Source organism: Artibeus jamaicensis, unplaced genomic scaffold (genome assembly GCF_021234435.1).
Source record: "Artibeus jamaicensis isolate MK-2021 breed Jamaican fruit bat unplaced genomic scaffold, CSHL_Jam_final contig_1015, whole genome shotgun sequence".
NCBI classification, from domain to species: domain Eukaryota; kingdom Metazoa; phylum Chordata; class Mammalia; order Chiroptera; family Phyllostomidae; genus Artibeus; species Artibeus jamaicensis.
In genome coordinates, this window is record NW_026521194.1 from 14,249,236 (window position 1) to 14,268,060 (window position 18,825).

The window sequence follows — 18,825 nt, forward strand, 5'->3', positions numbered from 1 at the left end:
TAAGTGAAGTGCTCAGTTTGTTAAGTTTCTGATGTAAACATTCTACTGATCACAAATGTCGAAAGTTGTTTTTTTTTCTTGGTAAATCTAATGTACCGGTTTATTTTAAGGTTTGAATAGTTTAACTCTCTGGTGCTGACACCCTCTATACACAGTCCCAACTTACAGAAGCAGACTTTAAGTCTGGTTGGAATACAGTAAGAAAAATAATTTGTCATATCCTAATGGATATAAAGCTGTTTTATAAAAAATGTAAATCAATGTAGCACTCATGAGTTTCCAAATAGTCTAAATTAATTTATAGTTTCCAGCAGCCTTTTTGTGACTAAATTCAAAGAAAGTTCCATTATATTTTAACATATTTTTTGCCAAAAATATGGTATTGCTACCAGAATATTGATGTAGAAAAAACTATTTTATTTTCATTTCCTTGCATAAGATTGTGTTTACAGTGTCATTATCCACAAAAGCATCCATAGAGTATTTTTTTCCTTGTAATTAAAACAGTAGGAATTAATGACAGGCTGGAGAAGCTTGCTGTTTTTGTAATAATGATTTGGACTATTTGAATGTGTAAAAAATGTTAATACAGTGATTATTGCAGACTGAGCTAAATCTTGTCATAAAAGATAAAAGTATTAAATTTGCATTAGATGTTTTTAAAATGAAATTGAATACTGTGAAGTCATATAAAGGTAGCCCAACTTTGGAAAATATCATTACAATTGTAAAGAAATTTAGAAGTTATGATTCAAATAAATTCACCCTGACAGCAGAATAAACCTACTGATTTTCATAACCCAAGGTCACCAGTTTCATTAAATCCATATATTTAGTTCCTTGGCTTGTGTGTGTTACTGCATTATACTATCCTTTCAGTGATTGATAAAGGGGCTATAGTTTTCTTAATGTTACTGGACTGAAGGGGTCCATTTGTCTGCACACATCAGTGCTCAATAAGATACAAACGAGTTTGCAGACAAAAAGGTACAGATATTTTTAAGGACATGGAGCCATCCATGGCTGGAGTCACAGGTAGCTCATGACCACAGACTTGGCTCCCCAATGGCTTCTAGGGGATGGGTTTTAGAGAGGAAAGACAGTTAATCATGGTGACTAAGGCAGTTAAGGTCTCTATCGGGGTCATGGTCTCTACCAATTGGTCAGTGCTAGGGTAGGTAGTTGACCAGTGCACCTGGTCCTAATGTCAACCATGACTTTGCTTTGTCTGCTTTCACAAGGATTGGGTTGGTGGGGTTGTTCTGGGGTTGAAAACTCTGAGGCCTAGATGTTATCTCTAGTTGGACCAAAACTCTGTCTCTGTGTAAACAGACCAGATGCTTTGTTTCTAAGACAACTGGATTCGGACCAGAACTTCATTGTTCTGGGGCTTAATGATTAAGCAAGGGAGAGGGAGGTGGGTGAGTTAGGGTGCTGGGTGAGGCCAGTTTGAGACAAAGGAAGACAAAAGAATAAAAATAAAAGGGCATATTAAAGAAAATAAGGTTCCTGCACAGTTACATTAGGACCCTTTAGATAAATGTTCCACATTGTGACATAGGAAAAAATCTTCACTAGTTAAAAAATATATGAAAGTTAAAACATTAAGTTCTATAGGAGAAGTGGATCATTTTTAACTAAAAATACAGAGGGCATTATTAGAAGCAAATTTCTAAAAGAAGAGTGAAAAACATCTTGTTATGTAATTTAAAAAGAAAAAATACTTTCTTTTATTCAGTCTCATGGTTTTAGAATATCCATCTTTACCTGATGCTCTACAATGACAGTCTGATATTGTCAGGCTTTGGTATTGAGCTTAATGTAAGGAGTTTTAAAATTTTAATTCAGGAGAAAATGATTTCACTTTTAAATTATTAGATGGGAAAAAGTAGTTTTTGACCTATGTGTTCGGTGGCTGGTGATAGCAATGAAGCCTTTGAAGAAGTCACCGTCTTCAAATGCATCCTAATGTCCCAAACCATTCTAAGTCTCTGGAGTTTTTCTACAGTCTTTTTTTGTTCACTTGTCCTGATTTCTCTCTTTCTGTCCCACTTACCTGTTTAGGCCCTTTCCTGGATGAACCCAAATATCTAATTACTCTGTGTCTCTGCTTTCGAGGACAATAAAATACTCAAGATAGTTCATGGCATTACAAGCTTACGATTCCTGTCTTATATTGGCCCTCAGGATTTCTGGCAATGTTCACTCCGTTCTCCTGCAGGTTTTCTCTCCCACTGTCCACAGACACCCACTCGGCTGCTGCACACGCTGAAACCTGAACAATGTTTCCTCCTTTGGGACACTTGAAACCTCTTCTCTCTGACTAGGATTTTCTTTGATTCTCAGCATGTTCCTGCCTTCTAATGTTCTAAGAAAAATAATGATGGTAGCTCATGAACTCCCACACTATTTCTCTCTTCCAGATCCTAGTCCCTCCTTCATTGCTGATTCATAGAAAGCAGTGGCTATTTATTCATTTACTTTTTTAAAAAGCATGATTTTTTTGTCGACCACTGTTTCTCAAGTTTTTGCTTACCCCAAGTCCCCTGCAACCTAGTCTTTCACAAAAGACCAGTACTATGGACAGGAGTGTGTCCCCCAAGTTTCACATATTGAAGCCCTAATTTTCAAGCGATGGTATTTGGAGGTGAGAGGTATTTAGCTTTCAATGAGGTCATGAAGGTGGGGCTATGGCTGTTGTAGAAAGAGGCACCAAAGATCTCATTTCTCCTCTCTCTGCCCTGTGAGAGAACAATGAGAAATGGCCATCTGCAAGCCAGAGAAGCTTATCAGCTTCCAAAACTGTCAAAAATGAATTTTGATTGTTTAAGTCACCCAGTCCATGGTATTCTCTTATAGCAGCCAGAGCTGCCTAATGTAGATTTTGGTATTAATAATGGGATGCTACCATAACAAATAGGTAAATATGGGGAGGTGGCTATGCAACTGAGTATTGACTAGAGGCTGGATGAGTTTTGGGGTGCGTGCTAGGAATATGGGTGGTAAGGAAGATACTGGTGAGGTCTCAGAAATGAGGAACATGTTATTGGGAACTGGAAAAAAGGCAGTTTCTCATCCCATCCCCTAGAAGCCATTGGGGAGCCAAGTCTGTGGTCATGAGCTACCTGTGACTCCAGCCATGGATGGCTCCATGTCCTTAAAAATATCTGTACCTTTTTGTCTGCAAACTCGTTTGTTATAAAGTGACATGAAGAACTTGATTGAATTGTGTTTGTGTTCAAGTATTTTGTGAAAGGTGGCTAGAACTTGTGAGCGATAAAATTAGATATTCAGCTGAGGAAATTTCAAAGTATGGGGAACCCAAAGTTTTGCCATCCTAAAATGTGCCTTTTGGGATATTGTTTTTAAGCTGGTTATTAAGAAAAAAGAACTCAGAAAGAACCTTTGGCCCTACCCCTTTCTTCCTAAAGGGATTCAGGTAGAAAAACCTGCTTCAGCTTCAGGAAGGGAATCTTAGCATATTTACCCTAGCACATATGAATTAGCACACATGAGGCAGACTGGAAAAATCTAACAAAACTGTTTTCCTCTGTGCCCCATTGTTTTGGGGATGACCCAGCAAAAATGCATTTGCTCCACACCTGTTCCTTCAAGGCTACCTGTGAATTGCCTACTTTCCCTCTAAAATCCCAGACCCCTACTGCCCATCTCCCATGCTCAGAATAACATATAAGCCTCAGCTGCCCAATGCTTTAAGTTTCCTATTTTATGACAACTTCCACATGTATGTCTGTAATGAATCTTGGGTATTTTCTCCTTTTAACCAGTCTCTGTTAATTTGCTTATTAGCCCACCTAGAAGAACTGAGAAGGTGGTTTAATTTCAGAAGAACTGAAAATTTACTTTTTGTGCCTCACATGAGCAAAGTGCTGAAGAAAGTGCTTGGTTACTCCTGACTGACTATATAAAATGTAAAAGGAGAGAAATGGATTGAAGAAGGAATTATTAAGCAAAAAGGAACCAAACTTGAAGAGCTGGAAAATTCTCAGCCTATTTATATTGCAAAACCATTAGAAAGCATGTTTTGAAGAGAACATCAAGGACTCAATGACCACTAGAGAGTTTATGGGATTATATGATCAGGAACACTGCTAGTCAATCACAGGGGATGGCGACCGGACAAAATGAAAGAAGCCTGTCAGGCTCCAGTACTTTCAGAATGATGGAGATATTTGGTTGTGAAAGTGCACTTGTATTTAAGAGGAAAAAGTGTTCCCAGAGTCAATTCGGAGATTATCAGGCCCACTGTCTCGGCTTTGATAGTTCAGACGGCCTCTGCCCAAAGCCTTAGAATATGGGGCAAGGCCTCTGTCCAGCTCTGCTGGGAAGGTAGGACCTCCGCCCCACTGGGTTCTGAAAGCAGAGCATCTAACCAAAGATTATTCTTGACCTTAAGATCGGATGGAATTCATCTTACTTGAAATCTATCACCCTTTCCTTCATTCCTATTTCTCCCTTTTATAATTGGAATATCTATCCTATGTCTCTCCTCCATGGTATTTTGGTAGCGGATAACTTGTCTGCTTTCACAGATTAACATCCAGAGAGGCATTTTGCTGCAAAGTGAATCATACCCCAAATATTAATCTAGAGTTAATGCTGAAACAAATTAAGACATTTGGGGCTGTTGAGATGAGATAAATATATTTTGCATGTGTGAAGAATAAATTTTGAGAGGCCAGGGCTGAATGGTAATTTTGTAGTGATCTGAGATGACAAATACAATAATATTTTTATTCCCAAAACCTAAAGTCTCTGTTCAGCTACTCTTTTTGACCTTCCTATTGCATTTGACATTTTCACTAATTTCACCTTGAAATTCTCCACCTTCTTAATACCACTCTGTCCTTGTTCTTCCATAAATCTGACCATTACTTTTGTTGCTTTTCCTGGTTTCCTTTTCTGTTACTCACTTACTTAATAATAATGTTTTTCCTGAGTTTGACCTAAAAAAAATCCACAGTGTCCTACCCTCTGTTATGGCTTTATTATCACTAATAAGCTCCCATCTTTATTTGCCACTGTCAACCTAAAATTAATTCTCCAAGTTACTGCCTTAGTCAGAACATAAACTATTGCTGCCGAGACAGTATTGAGGTACTGTAATCAATCTCCTTGGTTCTTTCTAATCTCTTTTATTCTTGTCTATTCTTCATACAACTTCCACATCTGGTCATGTCAAGTTGATCATGTCATCAAAACTTTCAGTGACTCCTTTGCACATCCCATTAGGCAGTTGAATTCAGTTAGACCCTTAACTGTGGCACTCCTAACCCTTGTCAACATATTTCACCCCCATAGAGCTTTGTGTATTTTTCCAAACACCCCATTATCTTTAAAGATTCTGCTTTTTTTGCATGCTTTTTTATCCTGTCTAGAATACACTTACTGTATTATTACCAGAAGTTTTAATATCTATTTTTCATTCAACATCAAGCTTAAATTCTACTTGTTTTGCAAGACCTTCTGCAACCAACACAGTAAATGTTACATTCCCCCTTTTCTGTAGTTTCTACACATTCCCTGTACATTTCCCACGGCATCCACGTGTGTCTCTCTCACCAGACTGTGAATAGCTTGAAAGAAGCACTATGTGTTCCTTTTATGTGAAACAATTAGCAGAGTGCCCAGCAGCATATAATAGCTATTCAACAGGTGACAAGAAAGAGGAGACTTTCTTTATCTTCTTCTCTGTAGAGTGAACCTCATACACCATGTATATTGTACACACAATAAGCTAGAAAAGGATGAAGAGAAAGTGAATATTTGTTTTCTTTTTTTCCTGTTCTTTTAAGTAGCTAATCGCCTAATGGACTATGCATACATATCAACATATGATGTCTCTTAATTTCATAAACAATGAATTGCTAAAAGAGGTGAAGTAAAAATCTTAAATGTGAACAACACAGCTACATGTTATAAGCGGGGGTTCAATTATAAAAAATGTAAGAGTGTTATAAAATATCTCATTTGGCTTTACCCTTACTCCTTGTGTGCAGTGATAAATTTACAGTTTTTTCTTGATGTATTTCAATTTTTCTTTTAGAAATTAATATTTATCTAGTCAGCTTAATTCAGTGTGTGCATAGGAGAGGTTAAAGATATATTAATCTCATCATCTGTAATTACTTCTCTATTTGTCTTAATTTTTTTTTAATTTCATGAGAACATTTTTATCATATTAATTTTTTACCCTATTTTTACTTGAAAATAGGTTGTGAAAACCTATCAAGGTTAAGTGTCATTTCAGGTAATGTATGGAAAAATGAAAGTGTACAAACACAAAACAAAGTTTGGCTGGAATTAATAAACAGTTCCTTAAAAGACAGAAATGCCAGGATATACAGTTGCTAGTTGATAGATGATTTTGGGGATTCTAAGTACAAAAGTATGCATCAGCATATCTCAGATATGTGTCGGTTAGTTTGAAACTGAAATTTTGAAAGATAAAAATTGTCTAGGACACAAGGTGCTGGACAAAGGGCTAATAATAATTACTAGCAACGTTGAGGTTTTACCATTGAATAGACATTCCTCTAGTTTTACACTTACCAGATCATTTAATTTTCATAGCAACCTTAATGAGAACGGTAGAAAGTGCTATCACTACCCCCATTGTATAGACAAAAATACTGGCAAACTGAGAAAGTGGCATAAAGAAGGGCACACCGAGAGATGCAGGCAGCGAGCGGCAGAGCTAGCACTGAAGCCGGGGGTGGGGGGCTCGCTCCAGAGCTGACACTCATCCCTGTGCGTCACTCTCTTCCCACCATCAAAGATGAACAAAGCTGGACTAAAAATGACCCTGTAACACATGGTTTCTGCGGTGTACATTTTCACCTTTCTTCTCTGTGAGGTGCTCACTGCACGATCTGGCACTTGGAGAAGAGTGCACAGGAAGAGGGCAACTTTCAAGTTCCATTTTGGCAGGGTGCAGGAGGAGCACCCTGGTTTTTTTCCTACCTTGGTAGGAAAATAGATAATGTTTAGCACAAAACCCAACATTTGGGGGGAGTAAAAATATTCATTAAGCGATGTGCTTGTAATATGCAAGTAAGCTTGAAAATCAGTAAGTATTTAGTATTAAGAAAGAGCAAAGGGGCGAGATGATAACAATCATCACTAACATTACAGGATTGCCTCCAACAATATTAAACTATTTCCTTCTCCTACATTCCTTGCTTTTAATTGTTGTGAGACTGTATGCTTATGAGTATATTGGTTATTGCTGGGAGTGCCTTCTCTGCTAACCTGATGATCCAAAGGCAACATTAAAAGTATGAATGAGTAGGTAGCATTGAGGGAGAAGGAAATCACTGCACCGACCATTGTTCAGTAGCAGTCCTAAATGCGACGGAATTGGTAAGTATGAGGAGGACCAAGCAGAGTTATGTCATCTCAGAAGGAGCACACCGTTTCCAGCTCCAGGCACCTAACAATCCATAACAGTTTGGAACAACAGAATGAAAGGTGGTAAGATTAAAGCTTTAACTGTTAGTATCAGTATAAGCTAAAACCCAACTTTCTTCTTTTGTTCCTCGCCCTGCTGTTTAATCATGATACAACTAGTTTTGAAACTAATCAGGTTAGTAGATGAGTGCCCAATTAGGAATAGATGTATTTGAGTTGTTCTCTACTCCTAACCTGAAACTGATAACATTGTACAATATGTTATATGGTATTTCTAAAGCTTAAGCATAGAAGACACAGCCTAATTTACAAATATAAGTGTATGTACTTTCCGATTGATAAAGTAACTTTGAGATAGCCATACACAGAAAGTTGTTTAATAATCTCAGGGTTTAGTTTTAAATAAATTGATTTAGATGAATAAGGAAAATTGGACCTTGTGAAGTCATTTGATACAGTGACACAACCTACTTTAGGAGTGAGGGAAGGCTTTGTGAAGGAAATGACATATAATTTGTGATCTAAGACTTAAATTTAAGCAGGTCTGTCTGCAGGAGTACAGCAGTACCTGGTGAGGGTAGTTCTAGGTGAAAGGAACAGTAAGTGCAAAGATAAGAGATCCGAGAGAATTTTCAGTTTAGCTTGAGTTATAGAGTTCCAGCTGAGAAGCTCCCCAAAAAAGAGGCTAGAGTGGCAAGCAGAGTCAAGTTGCTTAAGGACTTTTTTTTGCTCCAGGCCAGAAGAAGTGGGTCAGTGCCTTTGCATGTGTGCACACATGTGTTGGAGGGTATTAGAAGATTATGAAATGGCAGAAAATGCATGGGGGCAAAGATAACCGGCATTTGCACAGAGGCTCAAGCTGAGGGCTTAATGGCTGCATATATCAATGAAGTGTCCTGAGCTAAAGAACCAAGAAATTATTTATGAACATCTGTGAGGCTCCCTGGGGAACCCCAGCAATATCTAGGAAAATATTTCTAAAAGGCAAGTAGCTACAGGTGCTCTGAAAGCAGGTTGGGTCTAGCAACAGTACAATGTGTGTTATTCCTGTGACACAGTCCACATCCTGAGCCTATGAAGACAGTAGAAACCCCCCAAGACAACTTCTTACCAGTAAGCACCGAGACAGGGCATCCTCCTTTTGTAATCATGCAATGGTAGCCAATCCTCCTGTGATGATGTTGGGCTAGAAAATGAGCCAAAGTGCAAGGCAAGAATCTTTTTCTCTTATGTCTCATGCAGGGACTAGAAACAAAGCCCTAGCATTCTGTCAGAGAGATAGTGCAAAGGTTCAAAGGAAATGCATCACACTTAGGCTCCCAGATAGGGGACTGAGATAAAAACTGAAAGCTGTGGTTCAAATCCTTCTGAGGATTTTGAAGAGGAGTATGGGACAGAGCAGGCAGTTGGGAAGTAGCTGGTTGACCTCCTGTGGGAAACGTGTGGGTACCACCCTGTGAATTTTACATGTGCTGGGTAAGCATTTGCTGTCAGACCAGGTCCAGTGGCATACAAATGAGACAGAGGCAGAACTGAAGTGAATGACGCATGTGCCATGTGGACACTACATGGGTTCAAGTCACACAAGAGCTCTTCCTGTTCTAGGAATTTCACCTTGTTTTCTTGGGGAAGATACTTGTTTAAAAATACTCTGTGGTTATAATTAAACTCAACTGCCTGAACTCATAAGTAAGCAAACTACACTTAAGAAAAGAGTTACGGAAATTCTTCAGTTCTGTATAATAGCCAATTTGCTTTGTAGTCAGGATACTTTATAAAAATTGATATAATTATCTTACAAAGGAAAACCGAGTAAACCTATTCCCACTCATAGAACCTTACGGCTTTAAACAGCCGCTTGCAACTCTGTGAAAGCAGAGTATTAGGAATGATCTGTTTCTGCTCAATTGTAACTAAGGTGTCAGATATTCCACTTCCTCCCTACAGAGTCTGAATGCATTTGCACAATATGCATGCCCAGGAAAAGGCTCAGCTTCTATCTGTTCATCTAGAGGTTGCTGTATTAATAGGTTACACACTTCATTGATTTTTAATTAATTTCTTAAGAGACACAGAGGGTAACTACTACAGCCCACAGATATCTTTGTTCTCGTTGCAGTCCACGCATGTATCGACCAGCTGCCTAAGGAGCAGACGTAATCCATTTTAAGTGGACTGCTTTGAGAGAGTGTGGACACTATACAATTCACTCCTCCCACTGTAATTATATTGGCAAGAGGTCAGTGTGAAGAAAAACTGCCGTGTGGTTTTATTCTCTCGATCCAGGCCAATGAGCTTTTTACCTGCAATTTGTTTAGTAGGAAAGTAGCAGCTTCTCACATAAGCTTTTTCATCTTTCTTTGTGTACTTGCTTCTTTTACTGTTATTTTCTCGTTCTTTAAAAGAAGTCTGAGCCTTACGGAGGCTGATCTGCAAATTCTTCCAGTGAAGATTTCCAAAAGTTTGTGTAGGGTGGCAAATGAAATTTTGGGAGCAATGTCTAAAGAAAATGGAGGAAGCAAGAAGAAAAAATCCTGTTATCACTGCCAACTTCAGAAATCCATAAGCAGTGTCCTCATTTCACTCTGCCTGGTATTCCAATGGCACCTTCTTGGGTTTGGCCTACGTGCCACAGGGTCTGCTTTCTTCCATCCCATCATCCATACCATGGACTTTTAAATTTGCTTCAGCTACACTGCTAAGAGAAAAAAAATGCTACTGCATGGACAGCCTTACCAAATTTTGGTTTTATCATTCATTTACTCCAATTACAAACATGTAATTAAATGACAAGTAATCTAAAAATTGTCAAAAATACATAATTCAATTGACAAACAGTTGGTTTGTAACGTGCCTCCAGAGGTCCCCTCAGAGGGGAATCAGCAAAGCTGAAGAGGTCTGTTTGTAAGCTTTGAATGTTTACTGTGTGCGAGAGTTTTTCTTTCATTGAATTCTCAGAGCGCCCCTTGCCTAAGAATCATTTAGTTACATGAGCTGCCTTTTGTTAGTGTTGTATATGATTTCAGTCTATTGACTCTAATGGTGAAATTCTTGCCTTTGGAGGCAAGCTGCCTGCGGTCAAATCTCGTTCCTTCTAAACTTTGTCCTGTACTAGCGATGACCCCTGGGCAGGTATTTCGCTTCTCCAGTCCCCAGTCTCCTCATCTCAAAGTGGGGATGACAGTAGTACAGGTCTCCTCAGTCTCTTCTGATTTCCCCCACACGAAGCCCTTACAACAGTGCTGTGGCACAAAGTGCTTAAGTAAATGTTGACTTTATATGTATAGACGTACATCGGAACATACGCAATTGTATTTGTCTTTCCCACGTGATGCCAATGTTCTTAAATAATAAGAACACATCTCCATGTTGTATCTCCCCTAGCGACTTTGCTATTTATTGTGTGTCCAGGTTCTCCTGTGCTAAAATTAGTACTGAATAATACATTGTGCATATTTTAAGAAAATTTATAGCATTTCACAAACAGTATTAGTCCTCAATTCAGTTTGTGTGGAGGTAACCTTGGTGCCCACCAGTAGGGAAATAGGCAATAAATAAACAGTGCACGCCTGTATTATATATGTGTATATGTCTGAGTTTGTGTGTATAATTTAATGTAACAAAGAAAAACAATAACCTAGATTACATATAACAACATGTATTAATCTAAAGAAAGCAAAATGAGCAAAACATGATCTTTTAAAAGATAATACTATTTATATATTAGAAATAACAAAAGCACTTAAAATATATAAAATAAAATATGGATGATGGATTGGAAGGATATTCATTAAAAACACTGTCATGGATATTTATAATGGGTAGAAGAATGGGGTTTGGGTGGAAAATGGGAGGGAACAATTATAATAACACACAGGAACTATAGAGTATGGTTAACTCAAAATTCTGCACACCTGGGATTCTAAAAGAAAACACAGAAGAAAGTCACACGCGTTGCCTTATGTTGGCTCCCATACAGCCTCTGAGACTGATTTGCATGCAGAATGTCATTTGGCAAGTGTTCTTAGGAACAACCTGTATAAGGCAGTGAAAAGCAATATTAGGTAGATGCAAAATTTTGGCTATCATGAAATTGCAATTGACGTCTCACTCAGTCCTATGGGGTACCCTGGAACCAGAATGGTTTGTCATAACTGTCCAAGGGGGTATGACCTTTGTAACCCTGCATCACTAATGACTGCTGGGAGCTGAGAGTGTCCGTGCTTTGGTACTGAAGAGGTTTGTGGGTGGCACACCACAGCATCTACCATGTGAATGGGTAAGCAAGCACACATGCATGAACGCACTCAAACCTATCATTGGGACTCTCTGAAAAACATGCTTCAAAGAGCAACAAATGATATTTGCATTGCAAATCATTCAAATGACAGAAATTTAGTTGTCTTCAATATTTCAAAATCTCCTGAAGAGCTGCAACCTAACCAGGTCTCTTCAAGATCATAGGTGCAATGGGAAGATATGAGAATTAACCATTTTAACACCAAGCCAGCCCAGGACAGTCATGGGAATCTGCTTTCTTCTTCTTAGAAAAATAATAGGAAGAACATTCAGGGAAAAACAAAAGTTTTTCTTATGAGAAACTTTTCTTATGAGAAAAGTTTTTGTTATGATTAACAAAAGTTACCGATTTAACATTGCTGAATAACAGGAGATATTTTAGTTGGCTGCCTATTCTTTTTTCTTACAGTGGTCAAATAGTATTTCTAATAAGAGGGATAAAACTGGAGTTATTGGTTTATTTAGCAATATTTAGAATATTGAATGCTCTACGTATTTTACAAACATTATGGCATTGACTGCTTAAGGCAATCGTCAGGGTAGATACTCTTATCCCCACTTAATGGATGAGAAAAGTGAAACAACTAAGTTGAGCAAGGTCATACAGCTAGTAAGGAGCCAAGGTTTATTTCTAGTCTGTCACTTTAAACATGGGTGCACTGAACTGACTTGTACTAAAACATATTCATGACTCTCACTAAACATTTAAAGGGAAGCATCTAGTCTATCTCATCCTTTACTGTTCTCTGTGTCTATTATTGGACCACAATTTAATATTTTAGATAGATATATTTTGCAGTTCCTTCCATCATGGAATAAAAATTTAAAGCTAGAGGACACCTCAGAGATCATTTAAGCCAATCTGTCACTTTTATAGGAGAGGTAAAATGAGTACCTGGTGGTTATAAACCTACTGAGCAACGTGTCTGGGACTTCTTTCTTGCAGCACTCAGTTCTGTGTTCTTTCTCCCCTTCTCGAGCCAGCTTATGCTGGTTGAAAGACTCTTGGTTTGTCCATTACAGGGCCCCCTCAGTTACCATTCATTCACTATTTGGATAAAGCCAGTTAACTCATTAAAAGATATCCCTTTCTTTCCTTGAACATGCTCACATCTTTAGCCCTAACAGAGAGCCCTAGCAGACTAGGTGGGTATTTTTCTTAGGGATAGAATTGCTTTTAAAAGGAAAGGTAGAAAAGAGCAGTGATTTCCATTTGAAGTGATCTTTTCTGAAGCTTCCTGTTATTAAGAAAGCTTCAGGTTATTAGAATGAAAACAGAAAGAAAATGCGCTCTGGCTAACTCCAGAGATTAACGCCTATGAGAGTTGACTGCAGCTTGAAATTTTTAGCTCCACACGTTTGATGAAACTGTCGCATGGCTTATATGTGGGAAGCAAATATTTATTATCAGAAATAGTCTGGTCTCTTTTGACTTCCGTTAGCTTCCTGCAGCTGGGCAGGATACATTTTCACATTGAATTAAAACAATAATAATGCAGTTTTGCTAGACAACTCTGACTCAAATATCATAAGATGGAAAAAAGAAGGTCATTGCTAGGTATCCTACAATATCAATATTTTAAAATTGAGTCCCTGAGTTTTTTATAGAGCAGTTAATATGAGTCGATTCTTACCAGAGATTAAAACTTTAAATTCAATTATAATAAAATCATCCTTGGATTTTGCGTTAAAGTGCATTTCTGAAAGTCAAGAGTAAAATTGGACTTTCTCTAGCTGTTTGTATTTATTGATGTACATTTTAGGAGTGATGAGCAAAACAAAATAAGTAAGCTTTTTTAAAAAACTTATTATAGCATACAGAACAAATGTGAAAAAAATAAAATTTTGAATGGTCTGCATAATGGAAAATTCTGAATAGTTTGTATAAAATCAGACTTGTAGCACTCAGATGAAGAAACAGAAAATGTGCCCCTAAAACACATCTACAAAAGCTACCGTTGGTGCTGAATAATAAAAGAAAGATACTTTCATGCAACAGACCTACTATTTTATTCACTCTTGAGAAACATTCTCTACCATTGAAGACTTTTTGACCTATCTTGTTCATGAACTTTATTTTCATGCCTGAAATGCCTGAATTTGTGATGTATTTATTATAGAGGGCAACCCATCTTTTAATAGATTCCCTAAATTTTTCTTCCCCTTAGATGACTGTGTCCTCAGGTGAATCACTATTAAAATAACACTTTGAATGTCTACACATTAATAATAATGAGTGTGTTATCAGTATATGTATCACCATTTGCAAACATTTATTGAATACCTACTGTGATGTGTTGAGGTTTACAGATTTGCTGAAATAAACAGTTCAAGTTAATGAGAGTAAGTGATTCATGTATGCATTAGGATTATTTATATTGATCTGTGGAACAATAAGAAAACATGCTTGTTCCATAGTTACTACATGCCAGTTACTATTTAAGTGCTTTACTCTATTAATCTATTTAATCTTCACAACAACCTGTGAGATAGGTACTAGTAGGCTGTTTCAGAGAGAAGGAAGGTGAGTGATGGAGATTTTAATTAGCTTGCCAGAGTCACACAAGTGGAACGTGGCAGAGCTGACACTTGATTCAGGCGATTGACTTCAGGGTCTGTGCCCAGACCCATTACACTATCCTGCACACTCCGGGGCCAAACCAAGAGCTGAGTTTCCAATGTACACAACTCAAATTCCTGCTACATTATAAAAGGCTCTATAACTTAGCTGTATTTTAAGTGCAAATACAAACAACTCAATCTCCTGAATTATGTGCCAAAACTCACAGAAACATCTATTTTTTTTTCTGCAAAAGTACTACAATATTCTAAAAAATTATCTGACTCCACTGTGCACGTTGATTTCTATAGGCACGTGTGTCCCTGTGACCCATCAAGAGAGGAGGTGGGCTTACATGTGCAAACTGATGTTTCCACAGCAGGGGATCAAACCCACATTCTACCCCTCATTAGATAGATGACTTGGAGCGTGTGCATGGACCTCACCTAGCCTCATGCTTCTCATATTTAAAATGGATGAAATCAGTATGCACCTCATAAAACAGTTAACCTACCAACACAGAAGTGTTTTGTTTAATGCCTACTGTGTTCTAAGTAGGCATTGGTCAGTGTTAGCTGTGGTTGTCAGAATCACTATTCCCATAATGCCCTCCACTGGAGCTGGCATGGTAAGGAAAGGGGAGTTGCTACAGGGCAGGGTAAAAGGTTTCTTTTCAATCAGTGTGGCCTCCTTCTATCGGAATAGATGATTCTTCTTTAACCCTCTGAGTACTTGAAGGGACACCTGTTGGTTTTTGTCTATTTCTAATAACTATCTGTGTCCTTAATTGCATCGCACTTTGTTTTAAGGAGTGATTTCATTTAGAAGGGATCTAGCGGAGAATGTGATCCTAATGAGAATTTTCAGTATGAAATCCTATCTTAATGACTACAATGTGGAGAAACCTGTTGTTAGAATCCATAAACAACTCAGCACTCTCATTCAGGGTGTGAAAGGAGAACAAAAGTTGCATTCATAATCAAGGATTTGAAAGTGTGCATCTGTAAAATGTTTCATAGTTACAAAGCAACCATGCAAATGTATTTTGATGGTTCGGTAATGACATAGATGCTACTGTTTCTATTTCTTCTACCAATGATCAGGTGGGAGGGGAAAATCATATAGAGATTATCCATTTTTTTAAAAATTTGAGTCTTCATTATTTTGAAGAAAATACTTTTCCTAGACAAATATTACTGAGATTCAGGATACTCCAGCACCTGCTGAGGCTTTGAGTACAGAGCATCAAAAATCTTTCAGGGTTTCTGAAGTTTTGTTTATAATGTAGAATATGTCATTAGAGTTTTGGTGAATGTTAGTTCCCTACTGGGATAGTATATGTCATTATTCCTGCACATGTTTAAGAAATATATACATGGTATTTCCATTAGGCTGGGTAGTTAAAGGAACCATTTTCTACCTATATTATAAAATGCGAAGGAACAGAATTATTTTCTATTTTTATTATTCAGTCAGTTACCAAGGAAAATTATTTTACTTTATAAATGTACCTTGAAATTCTGTGATTTCTAATATTCCTCCTGGCCAAGTTTAGTTGAAGATTGAGACATCCATGGATGCAGGAGCGGGATGGGTATCATAGCTGGCGGGATGGTGGGTTCCTGACAATGAAGACTAGACACTCTCAATGGCGTACATGGAACAGCTAAAGAGGATATTTGGAATTTGCCTGGTGTGGGAATACATACATATATTTGCATACATGTATATGCAAAATGGATGTAGCTCATTGACTGCTAATAGGCAACTTTTATTTTACATTCTCTTCTCTTTTTTTTTTCTGGACCGTGGGAGTGTCTCCTGACTTCAGCTACCTTTGTGTCCAATACATCCCCTATATGACACCAAGATACCAAAATTAAATTTCTTGCTTTCTTTTAAAATAATCTCTGCATCACCACATTGAATGATTCACAAAAGGCAAGGCCCAATTCTCTACCATGACAGGGAAGGGATCTTTCTCAGTCCCATCCTCTCTTTACTTTCTTAGTTTGACTGCTCACTGATCCCTTTCCCTGATACATTATTCTTCAGAAATACGGAGTTACATGATTTTGTCCTAGTCCATCCTGTTTTGATGACCCTGTACTTGTTCTATCTGTACTTGTTTTCTCTATCCCGTCCAATTGGTGGATATTATTCAAACCTTATTTGGGACTCAGCATCTCTCCAAAGCCTCCCTCTCCTTCAGGACTGCTAAGCTGTACTACAAACCATCCTCAAGATACAGCTGTTTCAATGCTTTATATGCATCAGCCCGATCGACTTTGGTCTGTATTCCCAATCTGTAAACTTTATTGATTTAACTCTGCCCCCCTTTAATACATAGATTTAGACTTATTTTTGTCTCTCTGGTGCCTGGTACCATGCTGGGCACATTGTATTCATGTTCTGTGATGGTGTGTAGATCTGAATATTAACTTCTCAACATGCTTTCCAAATTCTGATATGATGGTGGTAAGAAAGAGAATAATGAATGTTATTGTGACATTTACTAGAATGACAAAATTAATGATGATACTTTATCACTTAGGCAATATGTTTTTTTTGTTTTTTCTGATCCTTCAAGTTACCTAAGGGCTATATGTTTTCAGATTCACTTTATTTGAACAATTTCCAATTTAATATAATCAAATAGAAAGCACCATTCAGGAGAGAGGGCAAAGCCCCCATAAATCCCAGTCATGGGTTGATTTCAGAAAACACCAATACATGTGGTGTCACCCAGCTGCTGACTGATTGGACTATATCAGGCACTATCTCCACTCGTTGTGCTTAATGGACATTTATATAGAGTTTGGCTCCTGATGCTGTTTGAAGCAATCTTCTCTTTACACTACACTGGGTATACGGTTCATAATTTTTTGACCTGTGTGATTTATGTGTCTGTTTTCCACAGCTTTTGTTTTGATATCAGAAACCATTAATCCTTCAAAGTTCTGCAGTTGAAATGTTAACTGCCAACAGCATTGATTTGCAATTGGCATGAGAGTATGCTTCAACCATTTATAATAATTCTGATTTGCTGTTGAATGACAACTTTGTTTTTACCACCAAAATACTAAATAAAGAATCCCCCTAACTCTTTAGCAAAAACGTGTTTATTTAAACAAAACATTTTCACTCCAGGCCTCTGCATTCATGTCCTTTGTTTGATATCAGCCTTTTAGTTAAGGCTAGTGTTTAATGACTCTTGACTTCCCCATTGCTGAGGTAACAATTGATAATTATGGCTTCAGTGACATTTTGAAAATCTGTGTAGATAGATACTAACATGTTATCTATAACACATACAGATAACACATGTAGAGCATATACATACCTGTATATATGTATACTCATGTATATGCATACATGTGTGCATGTGTATATTACACAGAGAGCCAGCTCTATCTCTTGTTGACAATCAGCAATACATTTATTTTTAATTATCCCATATGTTTTATGAAGACAGTGTATTAAAAGCTAGTTTGGAGGCCATTAAAAACTATGTAATTTTACTTGTGTGTTCATATAATGACTACTGATGTCATTGAAGCATTGTTTAAGTTAGAGGTTTTTAATAACTCTAGGGTATACTTCACTTTTGCATAATTAATAAAAATAATATAATTCTTGAGCCTTGATAGAATCTATGATGGTGATTTTGACCCCATTAAATCATTAAAATTAAGAACAAGTATATTTGTTTGGAGCGGGTTGTTGAGAAGAAAACAATTAGGAACACATGGACCAGTCCAAATATATGTTAGCTTATCTTCTAAGACACCTGCACACCTCAGTAATGAAAGCGTTAGCAAAAGAATACCAAGTCTCTGGGAAAAAAATGATCTAATGTTTAGCTAATGTGCAGGTGATTTATTCTTCTTCATAGGAATTCAAGGAGACAAGGTCAAAAGCTTTTTTTTTTTGCTTTTTTTTTAATCTCAGGTTTTCTCTAATTCTGAACATATTCCAGGATTCTGCTTCACTTATAGAAATTGAGCATTTTCAACTGAATGCTAAGAAGCTCCCTTTCAGTGGATGGAAAAGAGTAGGCGTTAACTATCATTTGGGAACCTGGTGTTTTTCAGGGAATGATGTATCTGGAAGAAAGACGGCTTGTTCATCGTGATTTGGCAGCACGTAATGTCTTAGTGAAATCTCCAAACCATGTGAAAATCACAGATTTTGGACTAGCTAGACTCTTGGAAGGAGATGAAAAAGAGTATAATGCGGATGGAGGAAAGGTGAGTATGTTTTTGAGAGCAGTATTGCTTGTAAACCTAGTGAGGTATCCTTTTATCTCTTCATATTTTATAGGAAGAAGCCAAAAACCCTGAGGCTTTAAGAGATTATAAAATCACAATTCTATGCTTTGCATTCTCTCCTGCCTGTAAAAAATATACAGAGAGAATAATTACCAACTTCTCTTTCCCAAAGAAACTAAAAGAAAACAATGCATGTGATCCTTATGTCAGGTCCAGCGTGGGAGTGTTAGAAAGTGGGTGGATCCTTAGAGACTCTAGAAATTA

The 18,825-nt window shown here is 37.5% G+C and overlaps 1 protein-coding gene across 4 annotated transcripts in view; it reads left to right on the top strand.

Annotated features, from left to right (window-relative positions):
- ERBB4 (erb-b2 receptor tyrosine kinase 4) overlaps positions 1-18,825 on the top strand; it is a 995,253-nt gene that overhangs the window by 921,587 nt on the left and 54,841 nt on the right. For all 4 annotated transcript variants that reach the window (XM_053672642.1, XM_053672598.1, XM_053672619.1 and 1 more), the window contains exon 21: positions 18,385-18,540. In XM_053672642.1, the coding sequence (XP_053528617.1) occupies positions 18,385-18,540 (156 nt within the window). The remainder of the gene's footprint in view (positions 1-18,384; positions 18,541-18,825) is intronic.